The sequence below is a fragment of the Protomyctophum bolini genome, assembly GCF_963924005.1.
Source record: "Protomyctophum bolini genome assembly, chromosome: 24".
Classification (NCBI taxonomy): domain Eukaryota; kingdom Metazoa; phylum Chordata; class Actinopteri; order Myctophiformes; family Myctophidae; genus Protomyctophum; species Protomyctophum bolini.
The window spans coordinates 14,793,678-14,811,899 of NC_137885.1; the positions used below are offsets into that span (position 1 = coordinate 14,793,678).

At 44.2% G+C, this 18,222-nt stretch overlaps 1 protein-coding gene across 2 annotated transcripts in view; it reads left to right on the forward strand.

Moving 5' to 3' along the window:
- zranb3 (zinc finger, RAN-binding domain containing 3) overlaps window positions 1-18,222 on the forward strand; it is an 87,907-nt gene that overhangs the window by 8,148 nt on the left and 61,537 nt on the right. For both annotated transcript variants that reach the window (XM_080758086.1, XM_080758087.1), the window contains exons 3-8: window positions 4,421-4,439; window positions 5,385-5,563; window positions 8,358-8,589; window positions 10,669-10,754; window positions 11,607-11,778; window positions 16,052-16,186. In XM_080758086.1, coding sequence (XP_080614212.1) covers window positions 4,421-4,439; window positions 5,385-5,563; window positions 8,358-8,589; window positions 10,669-10,754; window positions 11,607-11,778; window positions 16,052-16,186 — 823 coding nt within the window. The remainder of the gene's footprint in view (window positions 1-4,420; window positions 4,440-5,384; window positions 5,564-8,357; window positions 8,590-10,668; window positions 10,755-11,606; window positions 11,779-16,051; window positions 16,187-18,222) is intronic.

Here is an 18,222-nt window from a genome sequence, read left to right on the forward strand (position 1 = left end):
ACATTGAAAAGCTTGCTAAATAAATACATTGATTGTGCACAGATCTGAGTGTGCGGAGCTTCCCTTTAATTTTTCTCATGTTCCCTTTGTGGCTCCAGCACCTCACTTAAGTTTTTATTCAGCGGATGAGCGGTGGTTCTTTTTACATTTTTGTCTCCCAGACATCATTAAAATAAGATCTGGTTGCAAAAGGGGTGAAGTGGCCCTTGAATTCCAGTGGACCCTCAAACTGTCTGCCAAAGCAACTAACGCCACCATCTCTCCCGCTCTCATGCAAATTATATGAAGTCACAACACCAACTTTGATGAGGCAGTATTGCTTCGTTTTAAAAATATAAGATTTTCTCTATTTCCTGAAAAATGTATATTTTTAATTTCCTGAAACATTAACATTTTGAAGTTATGAGGTTTCTTCGCGACAGCAGAGATATATGGTTTAAGGTGTTAAAAGGACGATAGGCGAAAGGTTCAGAAAGATGAAAGCAATGAGATTGAAGAAAAACATCTAAATGTAAACGTTGCATAGCAACTGCCTTGTTTGTGCAGGCTGCCGCGGACTGCTTTCTTGTAGAAACGTACTCTTGTAATGACATCGTTATTAAAAACGGGTTTAATTGGAATGTGTCTATATAATTTTCACGATGCCAGGTTTGGAAACCATTTTCTAAAAGCAATAACTTACTCCAGCCGTGGCATATTGTAACGATATCACACCCTTAGATGTGATCACATTCACAATAACTATAGCCTGTCATGAGATATTGCTTAAGTACTGTATCTAAGGACAGTTTTGAGGTATTTCTTTTTACTTTACTGGAGTATTTATAATTTTCTGTGCTTTTACCTCTCTCCACTACATCTCTGGCAAATATTGTACTTTTAGTTATTTGAAAACTTTAGTTACTAGTTATTTTGTAGACTTATTTAAAAAAAAAAAAAAAACATACAGTAACCTGCACTTTCAGCCTCATGTGCATTTCGTCCATTTGAAAATAGTTGATCTACAAGCTCACAATGCGTTGCGATGCGACGCATTGTGAGCTTGTAGATCTGCTATTTTCAAAATTACATTTTGATAACTTGGAATGAGACATTCTGCATAATTAGTACTTTTAACTTTTGGTACTTTTTGTAAAGTTAATTTACTTTTGTACTAAAGTTAATTTTGAATTCCGGGACTTTTACTTGTACTTTCCGGGACTTTTACTTGTAACAGAGTACTTCTACATTGCAGTATTGATACTTAAGTAAAATAATTGAGTAGTACTCAATTATTTTACTTAAAAAAGAGTACTTTTTCCAGCACTGCTAATGCATGAAGGAATCATTAGTCGGCGAACGTACAGAAATGAGAAAAGAAAAGGGGGAAAAAAAGAACGATCATCGCGCAGAGGTCAAAACGATCAAATCGTCATGGCCGGCCCGGGGGGTAGGGGTCCTAGGGGAGCCCATTTCCTGACACCTTGGGGCTGGTGGGCTTCAGAGATAACATTAGAGCGATGCGAAGCCCGCGGTCCGTGCCGTTGTCAGGCAACAGCGCTGCAGCATCCTCCCCAGTCTCCAGCCGTCAATGCGACACTTGGGTTATTTAAAGCACGATGATTAATGCCTCGAGAAATGGCAAGCACCTGCCCCAGCCGCCTCCCTCCCTCCCTCTCTCTCTCTCTTTCTGTCTATTTCTTGAGTGTGTGCATGTGTGTCTGTCGCGTGTACACACATGCCTGCAAAGTGTTTGTTGTGTGTGTCTCCACATCTGTGTGCACTTTTGTAAAAGCTTGTCCTTGTCCTGTTTGCGAGTGCGTGTATGTGCGTGCGTGCACACACATTACTGTATATATTTGTGTGTGTGTATATAATATATATTATATATACATACAGTATATAGGACATACAATGTACAGTATATGCATATGTGCATATGTGTGTAGTTGTGTCTGCAACCAAACCTGCTTTTATGTGTAAATAGGTGTGTGTGTGTGTGTGTGTGTGTGTGTGTGTGTGTGAGTGCGTGCGTTAATGGTGTGCACCATTGCTATACCCGCACTCGTGCGCATGTGTATGCATTGCGCTGACTGAACCGGTGTGCTGGCAATTAGAAAAACCACTGGTGTCGGTGTGCACATTAATCATGCTCTTCAGCTGAAAGAGAGAAATGGGGCGGAGATGAGGGGGGGGGGGGGGGGGGGGGGAGGGTCGGAGGAGGAGGAGGGCGCGGCAAGTAGTAGGAAGAAAAATGAGAGTCTGCGTTGGGCTGATTCGGAACCGCTCTATCAGTCCGTCTAGCGTTTTTGACCGAAGGGAAGGTCAGGTCACATGGGGTTTTCACCTCCAAACCCCACTGTGAGCAGCAGGAATTATTAGAGAGGGCTCTCTAGAGCGGCTTGGCCTGCCGCTAGCCTGCAAAGTTAGCCGAGCAGGGGTTTTGTGACACATGACAAGACGTTCGGTGTCAAATCCCCAGGCGGGCGGAAATCCAGGGTGCACAGGTGGGGCTCCAGTGGGAGTATGCTTCAGTGGAGGGTGACGGGAGGGACTGGGTGACGGTGCTCCAGTGGCCGACTGAAGACAGCAGTGCTGTATGAACTGGGCAGCTCCCACTCGTAGCTGTCTGCAGCTGTCTGCAGCCGTCTGCAGCTGTGTAAATGTGAAGAAGTCAGGCGGGCGTAGGAAAAGAAAGAACATCAAACAAACATTGTGATCTCTCTCATAATGTCGTTTCGAAATGGTTGATGGGGACTTTTTCTCTTTTTAGACAAGCTATATGTTGAATTCTATTATCATTGAGGAGCACTGGCCCCTCCTATATTCAGCTTTTAGTGTAGATGTTCGTCTTACACAAATTAAATTCCCATTGACAATGAATGGATAATTTCTCGTCATAGTGTCTGAGCAAATCGACTATTATTGTCTTACATAAACATTAAATTCCCGTTGACAATGAATGGGGAATTCATTGTCGTCAAAGTGTCTGAGCAAGTCGGCTTAGTGTCTATTTTACGTCATGATAAGAGCGCCCCTCAGTCACTTCACACAGTGTGAATTTTTATACTACTATATATAATGAGGACACTAGAGTTCGTCCAAGGTCAAAGGAACTACGGCTGTTCAAAGAATGGCTACCTAATGTGTACTAGTAACACAGGTAGTAACTAGTAGTGTAACATAGGTAGTAACATAGTAACATAGGTTAGACACTAATGTGTACTAGAAACATACCAGCAACACCTTCTGAGCACCCCCAAAATATTGTGATGTAGTGATGACATCTCCAATTGTGTCTAGCCTGGACAAAATGTTCCAAAAATAAACATCAGAAATCAGCCCTGCAGTTTTACCCTTATATATTGATATCAACTGACTGTGAAATAGTTTTATTTTATGCAAAGAGTAAGAAAATAAATACATTTTATCCAAACACAGGCGCTATCAAATGTAACTCAATGTCATAAATGACACAGAGCCACATACCTGACAAAATCTCCGGTGTGGTTTGTTGAAGTAGTGTGGAACACATTTCGTATACATTATGACGCAATCAGAGTTTTGCCCATGGGAATCCCATTACAAAAATAATAATGCCGTAAGCCATGGGTAGTGGGAGTGACATCAGGACTTTGGCACTTCTTATGTTCTATTTGCAACCCACGAAAGGCAAGCAAGGCTGAACCGAAGTGATGTGTTTCTCTGTCTCTCTCTCTCTCTCTCTCTCCTCCATTCAGTGCTGTGGACAGTGCTGTGTGCATGGCCCTGTGTATTAGTCTCAACGTATCTGTCCATGGTCCTGAACCATTCAGTGCTGTGGACAGCGCTGCGTGCATGGCCCTGTATATTAGTCTCAACGTATCTGTCCATGGTCCTGATGTACTGGCCCCGTAAATAGTAAATACCGTAGCTTAAATGTATCTGTCCGTGGTTCTGAAATAACTAGCATTCCAGATGTGCTATTTGAGAACTTTACATGTCCTGCCACTGGCAATTCAGTACATTGTCATAAACAGAAACAGAACATTGTCAGTGAGAACAGGGGGCATTTGCCAATGAGTTATATGTTCATTTTGATTCAGATTAACAAGGGTAATAGAGCATGCACATCCACTCTAGCCCAGGTGCTGGACTAATAGACTAAGATCAAGAGAAAGAAATAGAGTCCGCAACACTGGTAAGGAATAACTCAGCTCCACTGGTTTATTGATTCAACGTTTCCATCACTGGGATATTCTTCATTCCTCAAAATTGTACTTACCGGTAAGTACAGTACTTAAGTAAATGTTACTTTCCACCACTGATATTATAGGCTTATATTGTTTTGTCAATGGCATTAATTGTATCGCACATAAAGACAAACCTTTTTCAGAACGATGACGTCAACTCCGGTATCCATCTCACAAACTTTCTTTTGTTTGTTCTCTGTGTCTTCCAGATGTATGATTGCAGATGAGGTGAGCACACACTCTACGCCAGGCGACGTTACAGGAAATCTTATCCTCTTCCTCAACTACAAAAAACCCCCCAAACAGAGCCGCATTGCATTCTGAATGAGTTTGTCAGCCTCACACAGCATTCCCACATGCCTAATCAGTTTTGACAACAGAGTCATTCTGAGACCTTATCCCATTGAGACCTGGAACGCATCTGTGTCACCTTAGCTTTTAACCACTTTAACCATTATTTAAAACTTTAGCAGTGAAAAATAGCACATATACAAGCTCATTGCCGTGCTATGAGCTTGTAGATCTGCTATTTCTTTGAATATATATTCTTTCACGGCAAATGTTTTTAACTCATATCTGGGGGGTTCCCTGGAACAACATATTTCCAGATGGGGGTCGGCGGGCAGTTACATACACAATTATTGGGGCCTTTGACGTGGAATTGTTTGAGAACCACTGACATAGAAACATAGGTTTTGTGAGAAAACTGTCATGAATTAGAAGACACCTACATCCCACTAGTGTCACCTTTTAATCTGCTCTGAAGAAGGCTGTTTGCCCGAAACGCGTCAGCGTTCTTAATTGCATCTTTTAATTTGGAGTGCCGCTTTTTCCACTAAGTTGTTAAGTTAAGTTAAGTTAAGTTAAGAGTTAAGTTATTTTCCAAGCTGAGCACCCACTGCCTCAACCAAGGGCAGTTTACAGAGGAAGCGCTCCTGCTTTTCTTTATTTTCTTTATAGAATCTAGTCTGGGGTCCAAACGGGTTATTACTCTTGGGCCTCACGTCGGCTCACCCGTCATGTGCAATTTACCGCAGAGCCTCCGTGCGATTGACTTGTTAGTTCTTGTTGTTGTGTGTGTGTGTGTGTGTGTGTGTGTGTGTGTGTGTGCGTGTGCGTGTCCCCTCCCCCACACTGTTCTCACGGAGAGCGTATTTCATTTTCTCCGTCCAGATGGGTCTTGGGAAGACGTTGCAGGCCATGGCGGTGGCCTACGCCTACCGGCAGGAGTGGCCGCTGCTCGTCGTGGTGCCGTCGTCCCTCAAGTACCCCTGGATCGAGGAGCTGGAGAGGTGGATCCCCGAGCTCACGCCCGGAGACATCAACCTGGTGGAGAGCAAGAGTCACACCTCGTATGTACCGTACTTCATCTATCTATCTATCTATCTATCTATCTATCTATCTATCTATCTATCTATCTATCTAGGTCAGGGGTGGGCAACGTTGATGATGGAGAGGGCCACTATATTTCCACACTCACTCCAGAGGGCCACAGTATTTCCACATTCACTCCAGAGGGCCACAATATTTCCACATTCACGCCACAGCAGCCATATTGGAAAGAACTTAGTTGGGCCCCTTACCTACTTGATACTTCTGTTCCATTCTGCTCAAACAGAGTCAGCGTGCTGCTATTGTGCGTGTTGGCTCACTGGAAACACTCTGCTAACACCAGTGGGTCTCAAAGTGTCCTTAGGTGGGTTCCAAATGGCCCGTATGGGTGTGTAACTCTTGAGAGTGTACAGTTTCAGTGCGGTGAAGGAACTTGGAAGTAGGGAAGCGTCCTGGAAGTAGGAAGAGTTATTGTAAATCGCTCTGGATTAAGAACGTCTGCTAAATGCCTAAATTGTAAATTGTGTGCATATAGCCCATTGGAAAGGAGAGGGAAATGTAAATAAGAAAAGGTGTGAAAGACCTGAAATCCTGACCATCCTGAGCACATTTTCGTTAAACTGTGTCCAGTTTTTCCTATCCCACTTTCTCTCACGTCCCGTCGGTAGTACCTCTGGTCCTCTGCGTACCCCTAGGGGTACACGTACCCCCATTTTAGACCCACCCGTCTAGACAGTTTACCCCTGAGGAGACACACCTTGAAAACACTGTACAAAATGGTTCGATAGGATGTTTTTAGTAGCCACGTGACAAACAAACATTATTATTATTATTATTTTTTTCAGTTTCAGAGTATGCTGCGATAGATTGACATAAATCAGAGCTGTCAAATATGCGCAGCAGGTTTCAATTTGCAAAGGGTGAGCTGGAGGATGACAGCATTGACAGACAGGCAAATCAACAAGGCTAGGCTATACTGCCAAAACGACCACAAAGGAATCCAAATGCTCAGACCAGATAGTAGAGTGGACTGAAATCATAATTGCTGTGCGGGCGGACATGACAGCCTCATTTTCACAAGGCTGTGTTGGCTTCTCATGTCTCTGTCTAGCTTGTTGGCATAAATTGGCATAAAATGGCTGGCGTGTTGTGCTTAAAGGAAGTTAAAGCTGCAATGTTATGTTAACCCATTTAGACGATTCTACTACGTCTTCCAAATCCTGGCAGCCTATGTTTCTATGTCAGTGATTCTCAAACATTTTCATGTCAAGGACCCCCAAAAATATATGTAATTTGCCGCCGACCCCCATCTGAAAATATGTCGTTCCAGGGACCCCCCCCCCCCCCCCCCCCCCCCCGAAGCTAAGATTTTACATCACTGCGAGTATGATGGCCTCGAATCATTATCACCTTTTTAGGTGATAACTTACCACCCAAAAAGGTGATAGCTTATCACCTAAAACTGGAGTATGTGTGACAAAGCTGACAGAGCTGTAGAAAAGTGGTTTCTCATGCAGGAGCCTCAGGTCACGTCTGAATCCCCGCTAGGACATGCTAGTTACACATTGCAGCTTGTGTTTTATAATTTTCTTTATAACATAAAGATTTCCGTGGCTCATTTGAAGAAGAAAAGCCTCCCCTCCTCATCGCAGATGAGGTGGCAAAGGGGTTGTGAAACCGTCCTTGAAGGGGAAGTGCTAATGATTGAGCAGGCAGACGAGGGGAAGAACTCGATTTTTTTGCGTTTTGAATGATGTCGTCTTTGTGCTGGAGGGTGAACGGCGTTCAGATTTGCGTGGTGAAAGGCGCCTGTCAGATGCTGTCAAGGCACTTGATTTTTCCGACAGCCCCATTGAAATGTTATGTCTACACGGCTGTCCCCTCTGTCATGAGCGCTGTGCTGCATGCGTGTGTGTGTGTGTGTGTGTGTGTGTGTGTGTGTGTGTGTGTGTGTGCGCCTTCATTTATTTAGCCGCCCCCGTGCCTGTTTTAGTCGCGGGCTGCACAATTAATCGAGGGGGGGGGGGAATAAACAGAAATTGCTGTATTGACTGCTGCAATTTTCAAATCACAAGGCAATTTTGCCTTTCCCCGAAGGAAAGGTTACACACCGTCTTCCAAATGAGGTCTGAAAGCATAGTGGCATTAACCATAGTTCATAAATCAAATTGCATGCCAGGAGCAGCAGCAATGCTGATGACTCCAAATGGATCTCAGTTCTAAACACAGGGTTGGACAAAAGTTGCAGGAGTATATTATGGTATAGTATCTTTCTGTGCGTGTGTGTGTGTGTGTGTGTGTGTGTGTGTGTGTGAGCGCCCGTGAGTGCAGACAGAGAAACAGACAGTTCAGACATACAGCAGCCATAAATAAATGTTCCATTTTATTGACATTTTGCTTCACTGGGATTATTGCGCAAGGAATTTCAAAATGGACCTAGTTTGGAACAAGACTGGAATGGTAACTCTTAACACATACACGCAAGCACATTTGTGGCCGGACACATTTCTTTACCGCAAGGACTTTTCTTGGTGCTATCCCTTTTAGACTATTGGCCCTATCTTCGGCACTCCTTACCCTTTATCCATAAAGGTTTTACTTTTTGCGGTATTTTACTATCTTGATTTATTTTTTTAAAGTAGTTCAACTAGCCAATGGACATGTTTTTTGCAAATAAGTGTACGGGTAAGGGGTGGCGCAAGATATAAGTTGTGTTTGACTGTTCTCCATTGCGGTTTAAAAAATGTCTGTCTAATAATCTAATCAATCAATCAATCAATCCCATGTGCACGGCACGCATGACGTGCGTTTCAGAGGCATCAGCAGCAGTAAGGTGACGGTGCTGGGCTACGGCCTGCTCACCTCGGACGCGCGCACCCTGGTGGAGGCTCTGACCAGGCAGCGCTTCAACATGGTGGTGGTGGACGAGTCGCACTACCTCAAGACCAGGACCGCCGCGCGCACCAAGATCCTGGTCCCCCTCCTCCGGAGCGCCAGGAGGGTCATCCTCCTCACCGGCACCCCGGCCATGGGCCGCCCCGAAGAGGTGGGGGGAACCACATGAATCCAATCCATGTTAATAACTAACCCACTTGATCCATTAACCCCATTAAGACGAAGATTAAATCCTGACTGGTTTCTACGTATATCAGTGGTGCTCTAACTTTTTCATGTCAAGCACCCCCAAAATTATATACAGGTATATTTGGCCACCGATCTCCATCTAAAAATATTTCTGTTCCAGGGACCTCCCAGAAGAAAATATTTGAGTTAAAAACGTTTGATGTGAAAGAATATTTATTAAAAAGATTTGTATCACATTTTCGCGATTTTTCCCAAAATAGCAGATCTTGTATATCTGCTGTCTTTTCAGTTTAGTTTAGTTTAATCAAATTTACAATGCATTTTATTGCACACTTATAAATGTTCAAAATGATGCATAACAATTTGTAGCTCTGCTATTTTTGAAAGATCGAAGAGCGACTGACTAGAAGACATTTTTTGTATCTGATCTCAGGTCAGAATGGGTTAAAACAGAAAAAAGGGGATCCCATCCTGAATGCGTGACCCGACGGAAGCACCTGTCCTGACCTACTCTGTACAAGATGAGTGTGGTTCCAGCAGGTCTGCTCCTACATGTATATATATACTGTGACCGGAACATCCACGGGGTTGTCAGGGGAAACGTGGCCATTATCTACACCTGATAATCTATGGACCGTGATTGGTCCCAGGAAGAGGCAGATTCAATTTAATTGAAGCATGGGGTGAACAAATTGCATCTTGTTCGTTCGTGTGTGTGTGTGTGTGTGTGTCACCCTCCAACACATGCACACACAGATACAGACACACACTCTTTTCGCGTATCGTCAACATATATATTTTTTTACATTTTAGCATCCGGTGCATAAAGCACCCGTGCGTCCCTGTAACTCTGAGCCAATCGCCTCACTCCAGGCATTAGTCACTGTGCACTGTGGATATGTTGCAGAGTAAGCACAGCAGCATGCAACGCCCCCTCCCCATTCCTCATTCCCTACCCACACACATCCTAATATAAATGCGCCATGTCTCTCTGTGTGTGTGTGTGTGTGCGTGTGTGTGTGTGTGTGTGTGTGTGTGTGTGTGTGTGTCTGCGTGCGTGTACAGTTGTAATGCACGACACTCGAGAACCATTTCCCCCACTCGACTCACTCACATTCGACACACGCGTTCCTCACCCCCGCAGGGAAGTGCAGTGCCCGGTATCGGGGTCGGTCGGACCCACAGTTGTCCAGAACCACCACAAAAGGCTCTGGTCAGGCTCTGCCAGTGGGTCTAATGAGCCAAAGTCCCCTCACCTGTGCAATTTCCAGCCTCTGCCTCAGCCAATTGATTGCCATGGCAACCCCACACCTGCAAATTGATTACTTAACCATTCTACTTTTCGCAGTCAGTTTGCACTCTTCAGACACGGGCAGATACAGAGATCTCCATGTGGGACACAGACAGACAGTTAAAACGGGTGCTATGACAAGTTGACAACGGGTATTATTAGGAGAGCATCGCTCTCAAGTAGGCCTGTGGCCGACGGGCTCCCATGTCCGAGCAGTGAACGCAGTGCTATCCGAGGTTTTATCGAGTGAGTGAGTAAGTGCACCACTAGGAATAATACGCCCACCATGGCTACTCACTCACACAGCATTAGCTGTCATTACGCCACAAATATTGTTCATTGGCTTGGATGTGGAACACAGATAGGCGCCCCGCACGTGCACGCACATGCACACACACACACACACACACACACACACAGTAAAAGCACTCATGCACAAGCATACACTAGCCTGGAGCTTTATGTCATGTGAATACATTTTTACACACAGATACAAACACACACACACACACAGCCACAGCCGATCTACAAGCGCACAACAAGTCGCTTTCAATTCCGAATATAAAACTGCAAAAGTGTCATTTAATTATTGAGACTGTAAATGTGGATCCTTATTGGCCGAACAGTAAATGAAACGCTAAATATTTTAAGCTGTACTCTTCCTAACAGTATACCTACTAACACCCTCCCCAAACCTGCCTTACTAAGTGTCTTTTCTGTCACGGTTCATTTTTCTGCCTGCTCCAACAGCTCTTCATGCAGATTGACGCTCTGTATCCCGGGAGGTTTGGATCATGGACTGACTTCTCCAAGAAATTCTGCGACGCACGTTTCAAGTGAGCCTAGAGTTTTTTTTTTTTTTTTTACATTGTTGAATTCACATGATATAGCCACTTACCTCGGTGAAAGGGCTGGGAAAGGTTTCAAAACGCTTATTTTTAATTTACGTTCAAGCTGGCATCCCTATATGAATAGCAATGTCAATGTGACGTTTTGTGATCTTTTAATGACCAATGTGGAACGTTCCGTTTCGATATATCGTGAATATTGTTATGGAAAATACATTACATGATTTTCGTACTAACTCAAACTCAAACGCTTGAGTTCGAGTCAATTGACCCCCCCCCCCCCCCACACACCCACACCCACACACACACACACACACACACACACACACACACACACAGGCAGTTGTGTGTATAGTCATACACATACAAATGGAATGAGGCTCGCATCATCTAACACAATAATGGTGGGGACTCCTCTCCACAGAGTAAAACTCTGCTCTGTTCCCTTCAGAATGCCAGGATAATTATAGGGGTTTAACAGCTAGCCTGTCAGCAGAAGGTCATTGATTGGAATGAAAAAAGAAAAAAAAAAGATAACAAAATAGATAATGGCGAGCACTCACTTGATTGCAGTCTTGGTTCACTTTTTAAGGAACAACCCACTTGACACACAAACGTCAGGGAACTTGCGCCTTTCCTCAGCGTTTGTGCATGTGTGGAAACACCAGTAATTACGTTATGATTACAGTATGTAATCAATCATGCATCTCTAGTCAGTCTAGTGTGTTAAAAATACAATAAAATGAATAATAATAATCAAGCCTGCAATCAAGTGGGTGCTCGCCATCATTTTAAAAGCGGAAATCTAGGCAGTCAAGTTTCCGTTCCTCTCCACTATAGGTACTTTGGATCACGGAGGCAGTGGGACTGCCGGGGGGCGTCCAACCTGGACGAACTGCACCAGCGCCTGAGTGAGATCATGATCCGTCGACTCAAGGCAGAGGTCCTCACCCAGCTGCCCCCCAAAGTCCGCCAGCGTATCCCCTTTGACCTGCCCAAGGAAGCTGGCAAGGTATATATACATGCACTTAACCCATTCTGGGGTGGGAACCCCTTTTGGTGTTTTAAAGCATTATGTTATACTTTAGCTATTTTTGAAAAAATCGTGAAAGTGGGGCGCAAACCTTGGAATATTCTTACAGAGCGACCGATTTTAACTCAAATCTTTGCTTCTGGGGGTGCCCCCTGGAACAACATACTTTGAGATGGGCGGCCGGCGGCCAATTACATATAATTTTTGGAGTCCCTGACATGAAATATTGAGTGATATAGGCCTAGAAACATGGGTATTTCAGAATACTGTCAGGATTTAGAATACTTTTTTTACTTCGACGTCAGGCCTAAATGGGTTAAATAACCATGTCTCTGATCTTGGGCTGTGCATGCAGGTCAAATTGTAAGATAAGACAGGAATTTGTGGTCTATCTGTCTGTATCTGTATTTTACCACTGACTGCAGAAGTGTTTTTGGTGCGTGTTCCACATTCTGTGCCAGAACGTAATTTTTTTAATTTTTTTAATGCGACGATGTGCACACGGACGCACCCACGCTTATTTATCCTTTTATTTGTCCCTTTTCTCTGGCACGTGAACAACACTTTCTGTCCAACAGGTGGGTGTTTTTGGCGTGTGTTCTTTCCCACGCCTTCCATAAAGCAAATTTGTCACCATGCATAATGATGCACTTTCATTATCAAACAAGTGCTCTCCACTCACAGGACAGTCCAAGGAGAGGTGGGTACAGGCTTTAGTTCAGACATACTATTGGTCCGACTGTCATTAGACCGACAACCTATACCTCAAACCCTAACCTAAGCCCATAAAGCCGCAAGCACGGAGCAGCGCATGTTCGACCTCATGTCCGACCGTTGTTTCCGTTTGTCGGCCCCGTTGGTGTGTCTAATCTGCGTGTGCATCCTGGAGAGATTGTCGTTGTGCACAGAGTCAGTCATTTTGATGGCATCTGCACGTGTCTAAACTCTCCTTCCTTCCCATACTGACTATACCGGGGTGTCAGCGCCTCCCACTCCAAGCACTGACTGCACTACTCTACTCTCGCTGTGCGTGCGTGTGTGCGCGTGCATTTCAGTCTGAGAGTGCTCAATATACTCGTACACTATCCTTGACCCTGGTCATTGTGACTGTCTGTGTAATGGTGAATCTAGGCTATGTAAGGGACTTTAGATGGGCGCATTAGTTAAAAGCAGGGGAGTTTATTCTGTCATTCTCAAAACTAATTAAGCTGAAAGTTACCGCCCCAGGAACGAGACGATAAGAGCCAGCCAAGAAAAATGATGATGCAGGACGCGACCCCCCCCCCCCCACCCTCCCCTCCTTCCCTGTTCTCCTTAAATTTATGGGAGCACTTTTAATTGGAGCTTCTTTTTTTAATGCATAATTGTAGCTGCCACCAAATAGGCCACTGTGCTCAAATTTGCATGATTCGAGCGAGGAATTCCTGTAGTAGTTTGTCCCAGCTACACTCGCTAGCAGACCTACGAGCTTGTAGATCTGCTATAAAGACATTAAAACTTTTGATGCTTATCCCGTTCTGGACGGGAACCCCTTTTGTTGCACCACTCAGTTCACACGGGTGTGATCTTTTTTCGATGTCAGGCCTAAATGGGTTATAGTAAGTGGCAAGACGCGTGCCGGAAATCCCGTAGCTGCCTTGCACTCTAAGAAGGCAGGCGTGTGTTCAGCATCCTCGCCCTCAGCAGTCGTTTTGGAAGAAAAATAATCACACCCGTGTGAAGTGAGGGGCGCTCTAATCATCGTATATCATCATGAAGAATCGTGGTCCCTTATTGTTCAAGGTTTCGACATACTGTACATACATCGATCGATCCCGATTACTGATTGTTTTTCTCATGATCGTGTGTGTGTGTGTGTGTGTGTGTGTGTGTGTGTGTGTGTGTGTGTGGGGGGGGGGGGGGGAGAAGGGGATAATGTTTAGGCCTGTCACAAAGATGCAAAACGAACTGGTCTTTCTACTTATGACGCCTAACAACAACTTTCCCTTGACTGACACCTCCCTTTTGGACTAAATCCCTGCTGACCCACCCCACTGGGGGTGCATACTTAGTTTAGACTAGTCATTGGTTAGACATGGGTTAAGGTTAAGGCTAGGTTTAGGTGTGCTGACCCGTGGGAGGTTAGGGTGAGGGTTTGAGATAGGTTGTAGTTGTAGGACTATTGACTGGTCTAACCAATGACTAGTCTACTCTAAACCAAAAACTGTCTAAACTAAATACTGCACCCACACACCACACCGACCGCGGTATACAGTACACCATACTTCTTACCAGACCGCCACCCTCTACCCGCCTCCCCTCATTTGACTCGCTAACGACGGCTTTTTATCTCCCCCAGGCCAGACGGTTTTTTATTCCCCCGCTGCCCTTTTCCCTCCGAGCGCTGCTCTTTTGTCAGCATTAGTCCTCCTGGATCAATGCAGGACCGATCACTGCAAGTGTTCACACCTCCAGCCCTAAGCAAACCCACACTGGAATCCTGTTAACGATCAGCACATTCTGAATGAGCTGTGATGATACCATAATAGTACTGATAATAAAACAATGGCAATGTTTATTATATCATTTGACACTATACAGACCAAAAAGACGGTGTATCATTTTACAGTAGTAATCTATGTATGTACAGTATGTGCATGCTTCTTTATCGTACTTTGATGTGTTCAGTGGCAGTAAGATGTTTGTCAAAGTTTATTTTTTACATCCAAAGATTTTTCATCTAGAAAGGAAACTTCAACAAAAACAATGTCTGTGCATTAATTGTGTAAAAGAAAATAAAAATCACAAATTGGAATATAGAACATATTTCCCCTTTTCAACACAGATGGCTTAAATATAAGAGCTTCTCCACTTAAAGCTTTTGTGGGAAAACATTCTAGTTACAGTACTCTGTCAAAGACTCCCAGGCCCAACCAAATTATTAGTTGTTACTGTGTGTGTGTGTGTGTGTGTGTGTGTGTGTGTGTGTGTGTGTGTGTGATCGCGTGCGTGCATGCACACACGGCACGCTCTCACATTTCCTCACACCCAGACCTCAAAAGATGCACTGCAAAAGTGCTCAGTTATTAATGTTGTCTGCGATGAAGCCTCATTGTTTTGCTGGTCATTGTGTGGTAATTGGATTGGCTCTCTCGTGTGTGTGTGCGTGTGTGCGCGCGTGCACGATAATGATACTTCTCTCGAACTTCTTCCTTTCTCTGCTTCTTCATCAGTCAGCAGACTGCATGCCCAGCACATTACCCAGCTCTTCTGCACACACACACACACACACACACACACACACACACACACACATAATTATGTCCACGTGCACACACACACACGCACACTCTCTCTCTCTCTCTCTCTCACTCACAGCGGCATAAAGAGCACTCACCTGCTACTGTTCCCACTTTTAATCGCACGCACACACGCACACGCACACACACACACACACACTCTCTCCTTCTTCCCAAGCTTGCCGCGAGCGAGTAGGGTTACAGTTTTGCATATTTTGTATCTACAGTATATGAATCACACCTCGTTGCGTGAGCATGGAAGTGATTCATTATTTTCAGATTATTCACTACCCACACAAAGAAAGAAGTATGGCATTGTCTTCAGCACGCCCCCCCCACCTCAGTGCCAGCTCACATCAACGGCGTTCACACATGGACTCTCCAGTGTTTTCTGTTGTCTATGGGTTGTGAGTCTCCATTATGCCTGCTCTACAATGCACGACACTGGGCTTCTCTCTCATCCCCCCCCCCCTCCCCCACGCTCCTGCAGCCGCCTTAAATACCCCTCGCCAATCACCTTGAGAGCGCGCATGCAGGGGCCATCTTTGATTTATGGCGCTGGCCCGGCGCCTTCTCCGTCTTCGACCTCGGCTTGTCACAGGATGGCTATAATTGGGAGAGAGGAGCACATGACCCAGCTACAACGCAGGCAGCACACTGGCTGGGGCGAACGGGAGGATGCATCTTTGGGAATTCTCCCGCGCTCTCTTTTCCTTCTCTATCCCTCTGCTCTTACTCTTCCTCTCTCTATCGCTCTCTCTCTCTCTCTTTACTTTTTTGCCTCTCTCTCTCTCTCCCTCCCTCTCTCAGTCTCAAAAGTAGGGCACCCACTAGCACCATTAATTGTTTTGCCCTTTATATCTCAGGAACTGTAGAGTGCAGTAGTGAGAGAGAGAGAGAGGAATGGTTGAAGGAATTAAAAGAATGGAGTCTCACCGTCTCTTCTCTTCTCTCCCTCTGTTCTTTAATTCCAGGAGGCCTCCGCCAGTTTCGAGGAATGGGAGAGACGAATGAAGGGCCAGGGGTCGGGGTTCGCCGACGCCGATAACCCCTTCACTGAGGTCATGACCTTGATCACACACATGTACAAGCAGACGGCCATTGCCAAGGTAACGATGGTGTCTTCAACTTTGCATTGTGGCCAAAAACTAGCAGGTTCATGCAGTAGCTCAGCTCTGATTATAGGGATGCACCGATGTGAAAATGCTTGTCCGATTCCGATACCGTAATGGGGAGAGAGAGTGGGGGGGGGGGGCACGAGGCAAAGGCCGTCGGGATCGGGAGTCTAACCCGTGGCACGCCGTCAGGCTGGCTCGGCAGCCTATTTGCCCAGACGGTTGAGCTAACCGTGTATGTTTATTTAGTTTTTTTTTTTTTCTCTCTTTTGTGAAAAGGGAAACCGATACATCTTCAATACAAGAAATAAATGTTCAGAATCTACAGCACACCAACATAGCCAACACAAAATGTATACTTCTCAACAAAAGATATCGGCTACTGCCATCGGTTGATGTCAGTTTTATTTGCCGATACAGATATTGAATGAATGAATGAATGTTTATTTCAAACTCTTTTTTTCTTTTCGACCGATAACGGCCGTTAGCGATACTGTATGTGGCCGATACATTGGTGCATTCAAATCAGGCTTAGTCAGAAGGCAGAGCCATCTAGAATATTGGTGGTTGACTTTCATTTATGTATGTAAAGTCTACTGTATGTCTACTAGAGACCTGCGCATGAGCTTTTTTGTCACCCGAATCTGCGTGTGCATATTTATAATCTGCCCCGTTAGCCGACCGCATTAATTAATTATTCCAATGTATGAACCACGCGCGAATTGCAGGTGATTGCGGATTGCGAGGTTTTGCGCCTTTTAAAAGCTATAATAAGCCTAAGATGGATACACAAATTTTGACCTTTGACAGTAGCATGTGCCTCTACTCGCATGACCCTGTTACCTGCGGTGTTCATAATGCAAGTGCCCCAATTCATATTTATGTATTCGTTTTTTATCTTTATCTTCTTTGCTTTTATCTATACTTTAGAGAACCTATACAGTAGATATTTCGTATAATTGCTGAACACTTAGCAGAGCCCGTTGTGACTTGCTGTGGCAGAGAACGGACATGCTGTATACACTGTATGCCATTGAAGCGGCATGAGTTAACAATTTGTCATGTCTATTTCTCATGATGTGTGGACTCCTCTTTTATCTCACTGTAGAGAACAGACACAGAATCGACCGATAAAGTTTTCACTGGGGGGGGCACACCATTATGAGACTATAACTTTTTCAATACTATTTCACCAAAGTAAGCTTTTAAGTTACAACAGAATGACAGAATAGAATTTGTGAATTATAATTACTACTGCTACTATTACAGAGATTAAAATAGGGTGCATTTTGCATTCCCAAAACGCAGTTTAGAGATAAGGGATGCAATAAAACAACGACCTCTGCATCCACGGGATGCACTACTGTACTACTGTACTGTCTTTTATTCTAAATTATTTTGCTAGCTTTAGTTATACTAATCATTTCTTCTTCCGTTTTCTACATGACCATATAAAATGAAATGGGAGTTAAATGCTGCAATTTTTAAAAATGGCAAAATATGACTTCTAACGTCGTTGAAGTGGGACTCATAAAATGTCCCTGGGACTCAAATAAAAGACCATCCCTGCATCCTGGGACTCATTACATTGAACACCTATTTACAGCACTATTATTATTATTATTATTATTACCATATTAACCATTTATTTTAAACTTTAGCTGTTGAAAAATAGCAATAGCAAATTGTAGATCTGATATTTTTGAAAAATCGGGAAATCGTGTGCAAATCTTTTCAATATATATTCTTTCACAGCAAACGTTTTTAACTCAAATCTTTGCTTGTGGGGGTCCCTGGAACGACATATTTTGAGATGGGGGCCGACGGCTAAAATAAATACATATCACTCTAGGGGTCCTTGGCATGAAAAAGTTTGAGAAGCACTGACATTGAAACACACACTTTTTCAGAATTATTTTTAGAATCAGACCCTCAGGTCTTATAATGGGTTAAGAATTGTAAACTGAAAATGGCACTGAAAAAGCTTTTTTTTTTACATTTTTCTCTCTAAGCCTCTAATGTATGTGCTC